At 42.0% G+C, this 18,701-nt stretch overlaps 1 protein-coding gene across 14 annotated transcripts in view; it reads left to right on the plus strand.

The window, feature by feature from the left end:
- Positions 1–17,210, plus strand: part of TACC1 (transforming acidic coiled-coil containing protein 1) — a 110,643-nt gene extending 93,433 nt beyond the window's left edge. For all 14 annotated transcript variants that reach the window (XM_080796545.1, XM_080796543.1, XM_080796553.1 and 11 more), the window contains 7 exons: positions 7,057–7,182; positions 8,749–8,825; positions 10,217–10,260; positions 12,041–12,201; positions 13,165–13,271; positions 15,812–15,932; positions 17,007–17,210. In XM_080796545.1, the coding sequence (XP_080652671.1) occupies positions 7,057–7,182; positions 8,749–8,825; positions 10,217–10,260; positions 12,041–12,201; positions 13,165–13,271; positions 15,812–15,932; positions 17,007–17,075 (705 nt within the window). In that variant the 3' untranslated portion in view covers positions 17,076–17,210. The remainder of the gene's footprint in view (positions 1–7,056; positions 7,183–8,748; positions 8,826–10,216; positions 10,261–12,040; positions 12,202–13,164; positions 13,272–15,811; positions 15,933–17,006) is intronic.
- Positions 17,211–18,701: the final 1,491 nt, after the last annotated feature.

Here is an 18,701-nt window from a genome sequence, read left to right on the forward strand (position 1 = left end):
CTTCATTTTGAGTTCATCCAGTGTTTCTCATAATTAAATTCAGTTTATGTATTTTGGGCACAAAGCCATCAGAAGTGACCTTATGGGTCCCCCTTATTCCACAATTAGTGGAATTAACTGATCACTTGGTTAAGGTAGTGTTGTCTTAGGTTCCTCCATTTGAACTTAGTTGTAAAGAGAGAGTGGGGTTTGTAAGATAAAGCAGTGAGGGGTGTTCTGGGCAGCAGAGTTGGCCTGCACAAAGGCAGGGAGTGAGAAGCATGGGCTCTATAAGGAGGCGGAAGTGTTAGTCATCTCATGTGATTGCAGGGTAGTCTACATAGAGTAGCTGAGGGCCAGATCATCAGGGGGCATTGATATGGTGCCAGGAGGTTTGGAATTCATGGTAGAAGCAGTAGGAAACTATTGTGGGGTTTTAAGTAAAGAGCATCGTGATGGGTAAGAGGTCAAAGGATGGGGTGGAGGCCGAGAAAGATTTATCAGGTAGAACCATCACTCTTTGGTGACTTGGGAGACGTGCATGGTGGCTGGGGTGGAGTGGTGGTGAGAGAAAGTTGGTGAAAGCCACCCAAGGTTCCTTTCTTGAATATCTGAGTGGTCAGTGCTACTGATAAGCCACCCCATAAACCTGGGGTGCCCAGGGGCTCCTCTCTACCCCTTATTCCCACAAGCAAAATCCGTGGTTTTGATGTCCAAAAACCATATATTATACACCCACTGGCGTTTCTCCGGCCTGTGGCCACCCTCAGTCTTTTTAAATATGGTGGTAGTTTTCTAACCAGTCTCCCTATTTCCAGGCTATTCTCTCATCCTTTTACATAACCCAAGGTAATGTTTTAAATACCAAACTGATCTTGTTACTCTTTGCTTAGATCTCTTGGTTGGCTTCCCTTGTCTTTAGAATAAGTTCAGACTCTTCTAGTGGCTGATGTGGCTTTCTGCACTGGGACTCTGCCTTTCTCCCCAGCCTCTACTGTTTCCTCTCTTCCTCACACATCTGACTCTTGCCTTACCATATGCAATTCCTTTCAGTTCTGTGAACCTACCCCTTGGAGTCACTTCTTGTTCTCCCTTCCTTCCTCCCAACACTATAAGCTTGGTGAAGATAGGGACCATGACTGTCAGTTTGCTGCTACCTTAGCACCTACCACAATAAATTCTGCTGAGCACAGAAATCAGTAAAGTAAGAATACAGAAAGAGGAGCAGAACTGTAGAAGTTAGTTTTTAGATCTGTGGCTTTGAGCCCTCTGTTGGACCAATTTCTAAGTCCATATTTCTAGGAGGCTGTTCTAAGTACATAGCATGAGTTCAATAAATGCCTGGATTCGCTTTATTTATTATTTTTTTAAAGATTGATTGATATATATTTTTTAAATATTTATTTATTTGAGAGAAAGAGCATAAGCAGAGGGAAGGGCAGAGGGACAAGCAGACTCCCCGCTGAGCAGGGAGCCCCAGGTGGGGTTCAGTCCAGGGCCTTGAGATCATGCCCTGAGCCAAAGTCAGATGCTTAACCAACTGAGCCACCCAGGCGCCCCAAAATTTATTTCCTTATTTTAGAGAGAGCATGTTTGCGAGTTAGGGAGAGGGAGAGAATCTTTAATTAGACTCCCCACTGAAAGTGGAGCCCAACTTGGGCCTAAATCCCCGGGCCCCAAATCACCACCTGAGCTGAAACCAAGAGTCGAAGGCTTAACTAACTAAGCCACCCAGGTGCCCTGGCCTTCAAATCTATTAAAACCAACCCAGGGGGCACCTGGGTATTACAGTGGGTTAAGCCTCTCATTTTTGGTTTCAGTTCAGGTTGTGATCTCAGGGTTGTGAAATCAAGCTCTGCATTAGACTCCGAGCTCAAAATAGAGTCTGCTTTAGACACTCTCCCTTTGCCTCTGCCCTTCCCTCTCCCTCTCTCTCTCTCTCTCTAAAATAAATAGAATCTTTAATAATTTGAGGCCCTTTAGGACACAGGACAGTTGAAGCTGTAAGATTAGTTGAAGCTCTGAGTGAAACATCCTTTACCTTAATTCACAGTAAAAATATATTTTGCATCTTGACTAATATGTATATATAAATGACACATCACAACATATGTGCATATATATATAAAACAAATTGCACAAAACACTATCTACCTTTCTTCATGTGATTCACTCTGATATTTTTCTTTTCTATTTCATTTTTTAAAGAGATTTTATTTATTTATTTGAGATAGAGAGAGAGCATGAGCAGGGGAAGAGGTAGGGGCAGAGGGAGAAGCAGACTCCCTACTGAGCCAGGAGCCTGACTCAGGGCTCGATCCCAGGACCGTGGGATCATGACCTGAGCCAAAAACAGACACTTTTACTGACTGAGACACCGATGTGCCCCCTCTATTTCATTTTTTAAACTCTATTTCATTTTTTAATGCAGATTGCATGTCCTAGTAAATTGTTTTCAGGACTCACTGTTAGGCCAAGACCCACAGTGATTCCCTAGAGGACATGAAGAGCAAATGTGAAGGTAGATGGGTGAAGGGGGCAGCTGTGGAAACATGGGCAGAAGGAAGATATACACAAAGCACATAGAGTCTCGGGAGCATTGTCCCCCCTCAAGGGCCTCACACATTAGTGACGTTTGTTTCTGGACAAATTTCTCTTTTGGGAGCCAGGTCACCTAATCCCAGCACAGCCGCTCATGGGCTTCTGCCTGTCTTTCCTCATCTGTGGGTGGGAGGGATGCCTGCTTTCCCCACCCACCAGTGGCTGACACTACACACACCACTACCAGGAGAGCCTGCTTGTGTGCTTGGGGAAACCAGTGTCTTTAGAAGTTTTGTAAGTACTAAGGGAGTGGTTTCTTGTATTTTCAGTTTGTAAAAATAGCAAAAGCATGATGGGACCGGGTTGTGCCGAGTGGACCAAGCCTTGGTCTCTGCAACTGCAGATCTAGGTGGCTTCCCCAGCATTGTGAACAGCCTGGTTCAGCTTCCAGATGCCCAGTTGCTTCATCCGTAAAATGAGAGCACCTATTGGCCCAGTGGTCATGGGGTGGAAGGCAGTGATGACGTCACAAATGGGAGCTCAAAGTGCTAGGCCACTGTCAGGTGGGGTGATGCTGCCAGGAAAGTGGGGGGAGACTGAACAAGAAAGAAAAATGGGGAATAGTTGTCTTTGGAGCCAGCTGCTGAAGAATATATCTTTTGTTGTGATCTTTTAAAAGTAACCCCAGTGGAATTTCCCAAAATCAATGAATTTCTACTTCCTAGAATGTGGAATAGGCATCATATAAGGAAATTGCAGTGTTCAAACGTTGAAAAAGAAATCTGGTTAATCTAGCATTTACTTGTTTAAGCCTCTCTGTTTCTTGGAAGTGCATTCCTGATGCAGTCTTGTTGCCAGCAATCCGTGCCGGCCACAGCAAAGGGATTAAGGCCAGAGTAATCCGTGGTGGGTGGGCAGTCTCACCTTGCGTATCAGTTATTGGTCTGCAGGATTTTTCCGTTAGGGGTCAATTTATTTTTATGTGGTTTTTTTTTTAAAGATTTTATTTATTTATTTAACAGAGAGAGAGAGAGAGATCACAAGTAGGCAGAGAGGCAGGCAGAGAGAGAGGGGAAAGCAGGCTCCTGATGCGGAGCTCAGAGCAGAGAGCCCGATGCGGGCTCGATCCCAGGACAATGAGATCATGACCTGAGCCAAAGGCAGAGGCTTAAACTGAGCCAGCTAGGTGCCCATCAATTTATTATTATTTTTTAAGAAGGCTTAAACTTCTTGAAAGTTGACTTCTTTTGGTTTTTCCAAGGATGTCTGTGTTAGAGTGCTGTGGCTGGCATGGTGCTACTCAAGTGGGTTCAAGGACAAAAGATGGGATGAGCTCAACTTGCTGTGAGAGACTAATGGTGCTCTTTTTTCCACTGCAAGGACACGAGCAGAGAGGTTTCCTTGGTGGCATCTGTGCTCACTGCCAATCTGCAACCAGGACTGCATTGAGTTCCACTGTCTAGAGACAGGTCTTTCTTTCTTTCTTTTTTTTTTTTTTTTTAAGATTTTTATTTATTTATTTATTTGACAGAGAGAGAGAGCAAGAGCACACAAGCAGAGGCAGCAGCAGAAGCAGGCTCCCTGGAGACAGGTGTTTCTTGGCCCTCAATTGTGAATGCTTTGGGAACAGGGAACAGGATTAGGGGACATGAAACAAGACCACTTGGAAGACTGGGACTCATTGATCGGGTTAGCATTTTTATTAAAAATAATAGATTGCCCGGCCCAGGATGAGATGGTCTGGTCGGTTCTTTGTGATGGTAGATTCTGTAGGCTTTCTATGCTGTTTGATAAGCAATATAAAGGACTAAAGAAGGTGAAAAGGTAAATCCTAGGGTTCTTGAAAAAGGTGACTAAAATAGGCCATGGCCATAAATTTCTTGTAAGAACTGTTGCATTTTGATCCATAAGGGGAGTGGCACATGGCCAGGTGGAAGGGAGTGACTAGGGGAGGGCCACGAGCTGCAGATAGACCTCATCTGGGTGTATCTGCCACCATTTAAGGTCTGAGCACCTGCCTCCGCTCAGAATGCTGCCTCTTCCAGACACATTAAATTGTTGAGCAAGTGGGCAGACAACTCATTTATCCCCTCAACAAATGAATGAGATGCCAACCTCTAGAACAGACTGATATTTTCCTTACTAAGAAAACTCTTTTGGCTTATTTCCCAAAATAAAAATCTTGCTAACTTGAGGGTCACAGGGGGGTTGTTTCCTAGAATTGATTTGACTTGTGGATTCTGGTTTCAACTAATAAAAACACAAAAGAGTGATTTTAGTGTGTTAACTTAGAATCAGAAATTTAACAACTAAGTGAACCAAATGTGTCAGCTTGACCTAGGGTGTTACCTCCCTGTAGGTAAGTTACATGGGAAGCAAGAGTATGAGAAAGTTTCTTGAGGAGAAGCATGGCACAGGACGTTAATGGGCTGACTCAGATGTCCAGAGGTTTATTCATTATCCACAAGAACATTTCTGATGTCCTCCATTCTGGCTCTGGAATCCTGGGGCGGTTCTGCTTGGTGCCTCTGACCTTACGCAGGCTGCAGTCAAGGTATTGACCAGAGCAGTGGTCACCTCCAGGCTCAGTTTGGGGTGAAGCCACTTCCAAGCTCACTCAGAAGGCTGTCGGCATGTCTCAGGTCCTCGCTTGGTGTTGGCAGAGACATCAATTCCTTGCCACATGGGCCTCTCCGCAGCGAGTTCTTCACAATGTGGAAGCTGGAGTCTTTTCGTAAACTAATCTCAAAAGTGACATCCCGTGATTTTTCCCATAGTCCCTTTAGAAGTGAGTCCCCAGGTCCAGCCTAGACTCAAGGCAATGAGATGACATGAGAGGATGAGTACCAGGATGGTGGGCATCATCAGGGGCCATGTTTGATGCTGCCCACAAGTGGCTTTTGGTTCTAGTGATGAATCTACCCCAAGATAGTGTTTCTGGAGGGACCATGAACTCCTGTCAGCAGGGTGGGCTGCTTTCCTGCAGATGCTGCTTGAAATGGGAGCTGCCATCTTGTGGCTTTCCCATTTCTGTTTCCGTGGCCCGAGCCAAGGTCTTCTGTATTGGGCCCCTCTACATGAAGCTAAATGCAAAAATTATGTGTGAATTTTTGAGCATTTTCTAGAGAAACAGTTGTAGTGACCACGAAAAGTTTAAAAAACTGCTGGTCTAAGTTGGCTTTGGACTTTCTGTTCCGTCTTGGTTGAAACAAGACACCAGAGAACTGGTTAATTATAATCAATCACTAACTGATTTTTGGTACAGACTCTTAAGATTATTGACAGGTCACTTGGGTTGGCATGTTTGATGTTACTAGAACAGCTTTTTTCCTATTTATGCAAAAAAGTTTACTTACACAGATGGGAGGAAGTAGCCCCCAAAATGCCTTGTATGAAAGAGCAGAGAATGAAGTCCACGTTCATGTGAAAAAATAGTTACCACTGTGGCTTTCTGGAACCTGAGTTTACCATAAAAGCAAGCTGCCGCGTCAGAAGGACATTGAAAACCTAACAGCCAGGAAGAATCCAAAAAAGTGAAAGTGCATGCATGGATCTGGGCTTTACCTGTGGCCGCTTTGTACAGGGACCACTCACTCTGTCCGCCCGACAGCATCGCTGGGTCAGGGCCATCGCTGGGTCAGAGCAACTGAAGTTCCAGGTGGCCCTGAATCGTTCCGGGGCTAGGGGCAGGGGAGTCAGCCTTCAGATGTGTGCACCATTTCTACTTCCTGAGGCCTGAAAGTTACTAGTCCATTTTAGAAACATTTCCATCCAAAGTGATTAAAGAGGTACATGAAAGTATCAGTATGTTTAAAACTTGCTATTTCAGTGTTTGAAAGTTGATACTTTTTTTGGGAAAAGTTACATAGAATGCATCATCCCCAGAAACCCCCTGAAAAATGAGACATTTTTCCTTTTCATGCATGTGATTCTTCGGTGACTGGTCACTGATAATCGCACTTTCTCCTTTTTGGATAAGAAGAAAACTTCACTGGGCCCTCTGTTAAATGGAAGTTAACTTGCTCCCCCCATCCCCACATTCATTAGAGTACTTTTTCCTTTAGATAGTACTGTAACTAGGTTTTATTTTATTTTATTTTTTAAAATTTTTATTTATTTATTTATTTTTTAAAGATATTTAGCTTGACCACGTATGGGCCGTAAGGGTTGGTTTTTTTTTTTTTTTTTCAAGATTTTATTTATTTATTTGACAGACAGAGATCACAAGTAGTCAGAGAAGCAGGCAGAGAGAGAGGAGGAAGCAGGCTCCCCGCTGAGCGGAGAGCCCGATGCGGGGCTTGATCCCACGATCCTGGGATCATGACCTGAGCCGAAGTCAGAGGCCTTAACCCACTGAGCCACCCAGGCGCCCTATTTTATTTTTTTTTTCTTGAAAGCCTCCCCTGCTGTGTTTTTGTCTTTAAACATGTTTTTAAACACTGTAATCAATTGAGTAAGGAGGAAGTTATTGAAGGTTGCTTGGGGTTGGGAAACTGAAGACTGGAGGTATTAAGTGTAACTTCTTGCCCCCTCAAGGGACTGCTGGAGTCCTCTTTGGAGAAGGCCCCTGTGTCTGTGGCCTGTGGAGGAGAGAGCCCCCTGGATGGCATCTGCCTCAGTGAATCAGATAAGACAGCTGTACTCACCCTCATCAGAGAAGAGGTAAAGGTCCTTGTGTTCTATCCACTTATCACTCCCTGTCTTTGTGAAACCCATGCACCCACAGGGAGATCCCATCTCTGTTTGGCTTGAGTTATCCCCAGCTGGAAGTTCTTATTTCCTCAGCTTGTGTAGCTCACAGAAAGGGCTCCCTGTAAAACTCTCATCGGTGCAGTAGTCCCAGGGAGAAAGCTAACCACGCTTCTTTATCTTTCACCCTTGAAGTTTTTTAAATGTCAAATTCTGCCAACTCTTCCCACATACGTAACTAAATCAGTGCCTTCGTTTAACAGACTTGCAATAATATAAAATTGCTTCCCATTTTGATCCATTCTTTAATTAAACAGATCACTCTTAAATTTCTTTCCTGTGTCTCTTGAACAGCTTCTGTTCAAAATAGATTACTGCTAGGCCTTTCCTGGGTGATCAGAAAAAAATGAAAGACACAATCATGCGCTCTTAGTTACTACCCTCTCGCATTATATTTCTGTGCTGTATTTTATGTGTTTGCCTTATGTGTCTCTTGATGATTTCACCCTTTTTTTTTTTTAAAGAAGGGAAATTCCCTTAGTGTAGCAATGTTATTTTTATAATACAATAAAAGTAGTTAAGAACCTCACAAAATAGCATTAGGTTGATAAGGAGGGATGTCAGCTGATCCTATTGTCAAAACTTGGGAGCAGTGGTGAGGAGGTCCTACCAAAATCTTGTCAGTGAGAAAAATGACCTCATCTTCCTCCCAAGAGTGAAACAATGAGATGACTGCTTAATGGAGCAGAGCAAGAATGTGCCTTAACACCTGAAGCAGATGGGCTGGCTACTAGGTGATTGAGATTCTGATTAAAGGCACCAAAATAAAGAATGTATCAATTAGGAAGAAAGACGCATGGAGAAGTATAATAAAAGAACAGTGATGCCCCTCGAAGCTCTGTCCAGGCACATGGAGTTTGACGTAATGATTTAGTGAGGGCATCCCAAACAGGGATTTGGGTGCTGGTTTGAGGAGCAAGAGCCTGCCTGCAGTGAGGTACAGGTGCATCTGGCTGGAGGCTTTGAACTTCTGAGCCCCTAGTTATGACTCCATTATTGCCAAGCAGTCAGAAATCTGTGTAAAGGAGAATGGGCTGGTCATGCTCTGATGCTGTCATAGTTCTACTTCTTATCCTAAGTAAAATTAGTATTTGATTAAGGTGAGTCTCTGCCAGACTGATGGCTCTTCTTTTGGTGTCCTGTCCGAATCAAGATTCTGGGCCTGCAGAGCTGGGAGGCAGACCCTGGACCCTGGGCCTGGGTAAAATTCCTAGAGATGGTCATTATCACTTGGAACTTTCCTGGGAGATGTTCTGTTCACCTTTACTTTGGTGGCTACATTTCCACCATCCTATGGGGCAGAGAGGACATTTTTCCAAATGCTTGTGAGCATTATACACAGATGTTGAGGGTCGATACTCCCAGTGTAGCTTGAATGTCTTGGGATGGACCTGGTTGTGTGTTTTCAGTTTCCAATCTTAAATTCAAACTGTAATAGATTCAGTAGGTAAACCAAGCTTTATCTCTATTATAATTTAGATAATCACTAAGGAAATTGAAGCAAACGAATGGAAGAAAAAGTACGAAGAAACCCGACAAGAAGTCTTGGAGATGAGGTTAGACTAGAGGTTTGGGGGAGGGGTTGGATACCTTTATTATGCTTTGTTAGATTTAATATAAATGTAGTAATGACAGTATTTGCTTATCACAGAACCAACTGTTGAGAACTAGACAGCATTGATATTTGCACCTTAATTTGCGATTGGCAATGTCATTTCATGAGTGTTGCTGACTGGTTATTCAAATACTGTAGCTTCCTGTGGGTTGTCGAGAACATTGCAAGTAAGCAGAACCCACATAATTCTTAGCTTCTGAAGAGACATCAATTTGTGTGAAAAAATCCACTTAAACTACAGAATAATAAGATTTATTGACATATTCAGTTAATGAGGCAATATAGTTTGTTATGCTTTTTAAAAATCAGTTATGCATGATGGCTTCAAATTTCATAACTACCAAATAGATTATAAAAAGCATGTTAAGGGGAAACAAAATTGGTTGATCTTAAATTGAAATCTTTTTTATTTTTTGCTGTTCATTCCCTAGAAGGGAGAGTTAGAAGCTATGAAATAACTAGATAGTATGGAAAAAGAAGAAAAAGCATAATTTATATACTTGTACAGTCAACACTTGAATGATGAAGAAACATTTTAATTATGCCCAATTGAATTTGTAGCTCTTATATTACTTGCTTTGTGAGCATTTACTGGGTGTGAGATCCCATGCTATGTGTAGTGGAGAGGAGGGGACAGCCCCTGCCCTTAGCTTACAGCAGCCGTTGGAAGAAACTTGGACCAACATGATGGGCACCACCAGCGACAGGCAGGGGAGCCATCATTTTTCAATGAGGGGTCAACAAGGAAGAGCCCTTATCTCACTGGACAGGGTCAGGGAAACCTCATTGCACTTCGCCAAAAAGAAAGGTTAATGTGACAGGGTGATCTTTAAAGTCTGAATAATTGAAATGCTTTTGGAACTAGGACAGTAAAATAGAACTTGTGACTGACTGCCCAAAAGAGTGGTTGGGGGCCAGGAAAGCCTGAACTTAGATCATACATTTTAGGAAAAATCCCAAGAATGGGAACCCCCTCATATTGTGAAAGATTGATTTGTCTAGGAAGAATTAATGTATTGCCTTGAGATCATTTACATGACGTGCAAAAAGAAATTGAGGGCATTTTCTATAGATAGAATAAAATAAATAGAATGAAAGGCTTGTTAACATAAAATCTTCAGAAAGATCTTTTTTGAACAATAATGAACAAATCTTACATTAACATTAAAAGCCCCAAAGCAGACAACTGGGTTATATAAATTTGTTCATTTGAACATCAGATATTCATTGAACATCATATATGATGTTCACGTGTTAATGTATTTAATTGCTTAGAGCAGCATTTCTCAAATTTCCATTGAAAATTCTCTTCTGATAATTTTTTTGTTTAAGGAAAATTGTGGCCGAATATGAAAAGACCATTGCTCAAATGATTGGTAAGAACATTTTTTTTTTAAGATTTTATTTGATAATTTGAGAGTGAGTATGTGCATACGCGTGACTGGGGGAACAGAGGGAGAAGGAGAGAGAGAATTTTAGGCAGACTTCCACTGACTGAGAAGCCGGACTTGGGGCTCAATCTCATGACCCTGAGATCATGACCTAAGCCAAAGCCAGGAGGTGGACACTTAGCCGACTGAGCCACCCAGGTACCCTGGACATTTTTTTCTGTGGTGTGAGCCATAGGTTCCGTAGATGATTTTCTTTATTTCTTTGACAGAGAGAGAGAGAGGGAGAGCACAAGCAGGGGGAGAGGCTGAGGGAGAGGGAGAAGCAAACTCCCTGCAGAGCAGGAGAAACCCAATATGGGACCCCATCTCAGGACTCTGGGATCATGACCTGAGCCAAAGGTGGTGGCCTAACCAACTGAGCCATCCAGGTGCCCCTGCATAGATGATCTTCAAATCAGAACACAAACTTCCACTTGTCTGTCCTTTAGATTCAGTTGATTCTCACTGTTTGCAGTGGTTCTGTCATACAAAGTTGCCACTAACACTGAATTAGCAAATACTGAGCTGTTGCTTTAGGGGAAGTACAGGTGAGGTTCCTGTGGGCCTCAGGTCACAACATCGTTGTCAGTACATGACCTTGTCTCATGTGTATTTCTGTTTAAAGACATTTGATTTAATGTTGATTCATTAACATTGAACTCATGGCCCGCAGTGCTATAGACCATGCCCGAATGAAGATGATCTTATGAAGGTATTTTCACATCACAGCCTTCTAGCCCTTCAAAGCCCTTGACAGCACCTCAGCACTACGTAGACTCGGGGACCATTTTAGGCAACAAAATCACCCACAGGAAGCACAAAATTAGAAAATCATGGTACTAAACAGACTGAAAAGGACACTTGTTACACTATGAAACAAGGAGGCAGCATGTCGGCCGGTTTAGCCTTAGATGAGAATGTGCACATCAAGTGACTTGACATTTTCTGCCGCTCTGCGCATGACCAGAAATGTAGCACAAGGACTGGTTTTGGGTTTACATATAAATTGTAGCAAGTAGATGAATTCACAAATACACAGTCCACAAGTAATGAGCGTCAGCCATGGTTAGGTTCATTGTAGAGACTAGCAAATGCTTGAATTTTGTGAAAACCCCTCCACCTGGCCCCCAGAAGGTTGATGGCCAACCCATATCACAGTACCCCTAGATAGGGTCTTCGTTTGGGTGCAGTCCTTACTCTGCTGCAAGTTGTACTTTTTCCCTGTATCTAATGCACTGATACCTTTTACAAAATGATGATGATCGGTGCTCCTGCATTGAATTTAGAGATAACTCTGCAGCCAGTATTGTCAGGACTGACTACCTGAATCTTTCTCTACTTAAGCACTGAAATCATACTTTCTACAGTCCATATCACTTCATGCCTCCCCAGCATATGGCCTTTGCCACAGCTGTTCCCCTGCTGGAATATTCTCCTCCTGGGTAGCTGCATGGCTCCCACCCTCAGCTTCTTTGCATCCCTGTTCAAATCTTTCCTCTGAGAGAGGCCACTCTATTTGAAAAAGAAACCCCACCTCTCTTTTTCTGCTTTGGTTTTCCCCCATCACTTGTCACTATCTGAATCTCCCACTAATGTAAGTCCGTGAGAGGAACTTTGTTATGTCCACTGCTGGGTCCCCCCACCAAGAATACAGCTTAGCTCACAGAGAGCAGCTGATAACCATCTGTTGTGTGAATCTGCCTTTACTTTTGATTGTGGTTCACAGAAGATGAACAGAGGACAACTATGACCTCTCAGAAAAGCTTCCAGCAACTGACCATGGAGAAGGAGCAGGCCCTGGCTGACCTTAATTCTGTGGAAAGGTCCCTTTCTGATCTCTTCAGGAGATATGAGAACCTGAAAGGCGTTCTGGAAGGGTTCAAGAAGGTAGCATGTCCTTTTCCTTTTGTCTCCTTAGTAGTGTATTTTCTCAGTAATGGAACTTTAAACATATATGCCAAACGTGTGGCTAGCCTATAGGTGATCGGGGTCTGTATTTCATTGGCCTTGTATCTTCTGTTCCAGGGAAGGCTGGTTTTTCTGTCCCCTTTTCTCTTTCTGTGGTGATTCAGGCATCTGGCCCACCAGGTGGCCTGTCTTGGTCATTCCCCTCCTGGGTCAGGCTACAGCCAGAGTGTGGCATGGAGTGTAGTAGAAGTGGAACCCTCAGACCTTAGGAGAATTCTAGAAATTGTTTTGATAATTCATCAATTTAATTTAAATAAGAAAAGGGAATATTTGCACTGAAAAATTCAGGCTACATATTCTAGAGGAAAATAAGTGTAGTGTTTTAAATTTCCATGTAAGTGGGCATATTGATTCACCTTATTTGCATGCCATCAATAAGACACATTTAAAGCAGTGAACATTCTTTTTTTTCTTCATAGTAAAATAAAAATGAAAATAGCCAACTTACCTAAAAGGGGACTGAGATTGACATTCACTTTTGAGCTCTTTCTTTTTATAAGATTTATTTTTTAAGTAATCTCTATAGCCAACATGGGGCTTGAATTCACAACCCTAAGGTCGAGAGTCACGTGGTCTACTGACTAAGCCAGCCAGGCACCCCTGCCATTCACTTTTGAATGACGGCCTCCCTAAACTGGGTGTATTGGTATAACTGAAACTTACTATGTTTTGAAAATTTATACATGAAGAAATTGTCTGGAATTTCTTCAGTAAGAATTAGTTGTGCCTGTTTTGAATTATCATGGAATATAACCTAAAGGCATCTGAATTAATTAGCTTTTCTTGTTTTTAAAAAAACTCTGGTACATGATTTGTCACTAGTAGGAGAAAAATAAAATAAATGACCAGTTCCTTTTATTTTAAATTGTCACTTTGGAACAGAATGAAGAAGCCTTGAAAAAATGTGCTCAGGATTACTTAGCCAGAGTTAAACAAGAGGAACAGCGATACCAGGCTCTGAAGATCCACGCAGAAGAAAAATTAGACAAGTGAGAGCTTGCAGTAAATCTGTTTCACGGTTCATGGTGTGGTGGGAAGACTGAAAAAGGCCAAAAAAGCCCTCAACCTTGTTTGGCAACTCCAGGTTGCATTAGTGTGTGTGTGTGTGTGCGCGCGCGCATGCATGCGTTTTATTATTTAATTTTTTGAATAGGTAGAATCTTCACATGGTTCAAACATTAAAAAGAATAAAAAGGTACACATGATCTCTCTCTCACCCCATCCCTTTTCCTCTGGCCTCCCCCTCCTCCAGCTTTATGGAGGTATAATTAACATAAATGGTTGTGCAAGTTTAAGGTGTACAACCTGTTGATTTGCTCTATATATCACACAATAATAGCCTTAACTAACACCTCACACCATGTGATCACCGTTGGTGTTTTTTTTTTTTTTTTTTTTTACTGTGGTAAGACTCTCCCTTTGTTATACAAATGACAGCATACTTTTTTTTCATTTAACAGTGCATTTTGGAAATCCTTCCATAGCAATCCATGAAGAGCTTCCATATTTTTCTTAACAGCCATATGGTCTGCCAGTGTTGAAATATGTCATTTATTTAACCAAACCCCTCTCCTATGGGACACTCAGGTTATTTCCCATCCACTACAAACAGGGCTGCTATAAGGAACCTTGGATTATTACCATTTGGCATGCATTTGGTGAGCTATCTGTATGCTGGAAAAGGAATTACTGGGCCAAAGAATGTACAAATCTGTAATGATGATAAGTGTTGTCAAATTGCCCTCATTCGACTTTCATCAGTTTATCCCTACGTGAAGCATGAGAGCTTCTCTTCCCCCCAGGGCTTAGCCAACAGACCAAATTTTTGGTTTTCTGCAAATCCAATTGATAAAGGTGGTATTTCAGTGTAGTTGGAGGTTTCTTTTTTTGATAAGCAAATAGAGCATTTATTTTATTCAATGTAGTTTTGGTTGTGTTTATCTTAATGAGTAAAATTGAACATATTTTAGCAACTGTCTATACCTATACTAGCCTTACTGTGAATGATTCTATTCTTTGCCCGGTTTTCTATTGTCAGTTTATATATTATATTTAAATATATTATTACATTTATGCCCTAAGGAGGCCAGCCCTTTGTGATATGAGTTGTAAATAATTTTTCTAATTTGTCTTTTGCCTTCTAGTGTTTTTTGATGTACAGAAATTTATTTTTCTGTAGTGAAATTTGTCAGTCATTTCTTTTACTCAGGATTTTCTGTTGTGGTAACAAAGATCTTCTCTGGGCTGAATATAAAATATCCTCCCATGTTTTCCTTCTAACACTTTTATGACTTCATTTATTTATTTTTTTAACCCTTAAGTCCAGCACATTTGGAATTTGTCCTGAGAAATAGTCTCAAGAATGCTTCCAACTTTATTTTTTAACTAAAAAGTAATACCTACTTGTGCATTTTCCTCTCTTTCTTCATTTCAAGTTCCCTTCTTTCCTTCTTGGTCCCAGAGGTGCTGCTACCAAAGGTTTATAATGTATCCTTCCAGTTTTTTCTTTGTGCCTTTCCAAATATTACCCAAAATGGCTTTAGACTTTTTTTCATAATATCGGAGTCATAAAATACAAATTTCCTTTTTCACTTAATAGTATGTCATGACCATTTTGCTTCTCAAAACATGCAGTTCCATCTAGTTATTTTTATCAGGTTGTAGGATTATCCCATTCCTTTACCAGTGGATGTTTAGATAGTTTCACACTTTTTTCCATTGCAAACAATGGAATGTGAACATCCTTGTGTACCCAGTTGTGCAAAGTGGAAGTATTGCTGCGGATATGTTACATCAAGGGAATTGCTGGGTCAGAAGATGTATGAATTTTAAATCATAATAGTTGCAACCGTATCCCCCTCCACAAAGACAGCACCAGCTTTCATTTCCCCATCAGCTGGTGAGCCTGTCTGTTTCCTGGCACCTCGGCCATAACAGAGTAAGATCATCCTGGTTAATATTTACCAAGCTGATAAATTTAAAAGTTTATCATTTAAATTTTCATGCTTTTGACTAACGCGTTCTTAGCATCCTGTCAACAATTAATTGGCTATTTATCAATTGACATATAGTTTTTAAAATTTCTTTTGTATTTCATTAATAAAGTCACTTTAAGTTCTAGTGTCATAGATGTCAGTGGTTAGTGTCCTGACTCTCTAGCTGTGACAGTCCCACAGATGACCCTGCCTGCTATTGTCCTAAGTTAAAAAAAAAATCCAAGATTGCTGTAGAAACTGTCACATGATTTCATTTTCTAATGACATAAATTTTGAACGCACTATGGCCTATGAGATTAATTCCACCACCAGTTTGCACCTTGGAAATTTCCTTAGCGGTTGTGTGTCAATTGAATATTTATAAATTTAAATTGAATGGTTTAAGTCACCGATGTTTCCCTTGTTGTGTTGTCATTTCTTTTAGTCTGTGTCTCACAAATGTCAGCGGTTAGCATCTTGACTCCTTAGCTATGGCCGATGACTAATCAGGTGCTTCTTATCCCTTTATTCTGCAAACAAAACGCCACAAACAGAGCCAATGAAGAGATTGCTCAGGTTCGAACAAAAGCAAAGGCTGAGAGCGCAGCTCTCCATGCCGGACTCCGGAAGGAGCAGATGAAGGTGGAGTCCCTGGAAAGAGCCCTTCAGCAGAAGGTACGCAGAGGGGTGTGGCGTGACAACCAGAGAGACACTTGGTTTTCCTCCTTGGCAGTGGCCAGCTTGTAGTGGATTTGGATGAAAGAGAAGCCTTGTCTTTTTTTGCCCACTTTGATCCAGCTCCCCTGGGAACTGATTCAGGTGGACACAAACAAGGAGACCGTTAATTCCCAAGCATATGAGTCGGAAACATCCCCAGGCAGGATGCAGAGAGGAAATTGCATTAACTAAAGTTTAGGGGACCAGACACTTCTCAGGCTCTGAGGCTATCTTTTCTTCTTTCTTTCTTTTTTCTTTTTTTCTTTTTTTTTTTTTTAGCATAATACACGAAGGCATCTTGCCCCTTCACTGCAATTTTACCCTCCTGGGGACACTGGCGGCGTCTGGAGGCATGTTAAGTTGTCACAGCTGGCACCCCTCAACATATAACAATGCACAGGACAGTCCCTACCACAAACACTGACCCGGCCCAAATTGTCAGTGGCGCCGTGGTTGAGAAATTCTGCTGCAGGCAGATAAAAATCAGGTCCCTATTTCTCACTATTCATTGATTCTTAGACTTCATTTTTTTGTGTGCCTCTGGTGTTTTTCTTACTGTATCTTCAATTATGTACTCATGCCTATGGCATCCCTTTAGCTAAAGCAAGGGTTTCTATCATGGGGTCTGCTAACCCCTAGACAATGTTCCCTGCATACTCAGACTCCAGAATCCCAGGTCCCTGGAGGTGCTGATGGGCTGAGTGAGGTCCCAGGTACCTATGTTTGTAACAAATATCGCAGGCGATTCCTGTGATAACAAGAAAATTTGAGAACTAAGAGGTTCACGGGCAAAAGCTGCAGAGGGCCAGTGTTTACCCTCATCCCCTGCTCAACTGAAGCATGACGTTGTGAACTCATGAACATTTTTCAGGGGAGTAGGGTCCCTTTCTTTAAAGGGTCTCTGATGTAGAAAAGTTATGAACCACCAAGCTAGGATGTCTAGGCAGAGCGTAGCCGGTCTTGGGACTAGTTGTCATTGCCTTGATCTCAGGATGCGGAGTGGCCGACATAACCATGTCGTTTGTCTTTCAGAACCAAGAAATCGAGGAACTAACAAAAATCTGCGACGAGCTGATTGCAAAGCTGGGGAAGACAGACTGAGTTCCCCCCACCCCGTTAGCTCAGCAGATCTGCATTTGGCTGCTTTTCTATTAACCACAGTTATCTTGCCTTATCCAGGAATAATTGTCCCTTTGCAGAGAAAAAAAAAAAAAAACTTTAAAAAGCACATGCCTACTGCTGCCTGTCCCGCTTTGCTGCCGACACAACAGCCCTGGAAGGAACCCTAGAGCATCACACGGTCCCGGGAGGAGTGGCGTCTGAGCATTGTCCGCCGACAGGTTTGGTCAGGCTGCTAAGTTTGGGGTCGTGATTTCTCTATCTTTAGTCCATTTTTAAAAGTCGTCTTTTCTTTTCCAAGCACGTTAAATTTGGGATTTTGTGGCTCCTGTTTGGGATCATCTTCTGTCCACCACCTGTCTGAATTTTTTGGTGACCTATTTATTTCATCTTTTAAATTTAGCGTTCAGCATTGGTAGTTTTATTTGAGGGAGGAAATAATTTGGCCTATTGTTACTTCTAGTTTATAAACAAGAAAGGACTAGTACCTGTTTCTACACACACGTACACACACACATATATGCTTATATATATGCTGCTGTTTTTTCCTCTGAAGCAGAGTCAAATAAGAGCTTCTCCACATAAGAGCGTATTTCCATAGATATAAAACCCTGTTTTGAAATAGAATCGTGGCCCAGAATGCCAACCTCAGAATTTGGGGAATTGAAGGTGTGAAGACCCCAGACTCAGGTTTTACATCTGGGGAAGACTTTTTGCCACAATGTTTCGTTGCCCTGGTATTTGGACGCTCCTCAGCCCTGACATGTGTGGCCCCTTTGGGGTCAGTCCCCAGACTGCACGAAGGGCAGTGCTGGCGGGACTCCCTCCAAGCCAAGGTTTGGCAAGTCTGTCCCAGAGCCGTTCCATCTCCTCTGCTTCTCTTTGTTGCTACAAGATCAGCATTGACCCTTCATCATCTTTCTATTTGAAATATGCGAAGAAAATCTACTTGTAAAAGGCTTAGGCGATCTCATTGAGTTAAAAGGTAACTGTAACCCTACTAGTGATTGTTAGGTGAGGAAACGGGTTTTTATGAGTGTGATGCATTGTTCTTCAGATTTTTTTTTTAAGGCAAAAAATCCTTTCAAACTTAATAGAGTGTTTAACAAAATGCTATAAAAATCCTGTGAGCCACTCCAAAAATCAGCACATTTTGAATATTGTTAAACAAAGAGCATTTGGATCCTGGAGGAGAGGAACGCAGGGAGCAAAACCATACTCACAAAACCAAATTCCTCAAGTTCTTCCTGGACATGGGTCAGGGTGATGGGGCTATTAGGCAAGACGGACATTTTCCATGTAATGCCAGTGAACTCCCTTCCATTTGGTAGGCAGAACCAAATCCATGCAGTGTTTGATAGCACTCTTTTGTCTTAATCTTACACCCTGAAAGTCTTCATGGTGATATGCACTATATTCAGTATATGTAAGTTTTCGTACCTTTCTTGTAAAAACTCTTGCATGATCCAACTTCAGCAATGAATTGTGCCTAGTGGAGAACCTCTATAGATCTTTAAAAATGCATTTTTCTTTAGCAGTGTACTATTCACATGGGTGCAATCTTTAGCCCCAGGGAGGTCCATAATGTCTTTTAAAGCTAGAAGTCAC

This window comes from Martes martes (genome assembly GCF_963455335.1).
Source record: "Martes martes genome assembly, chromosome: 2".
Classification (NCBI taxonomy): Eukaryota; Metazoa; Chordata; class Mammalia; order Carnivora; family Mustelidae; genus Martes; species Martes martes.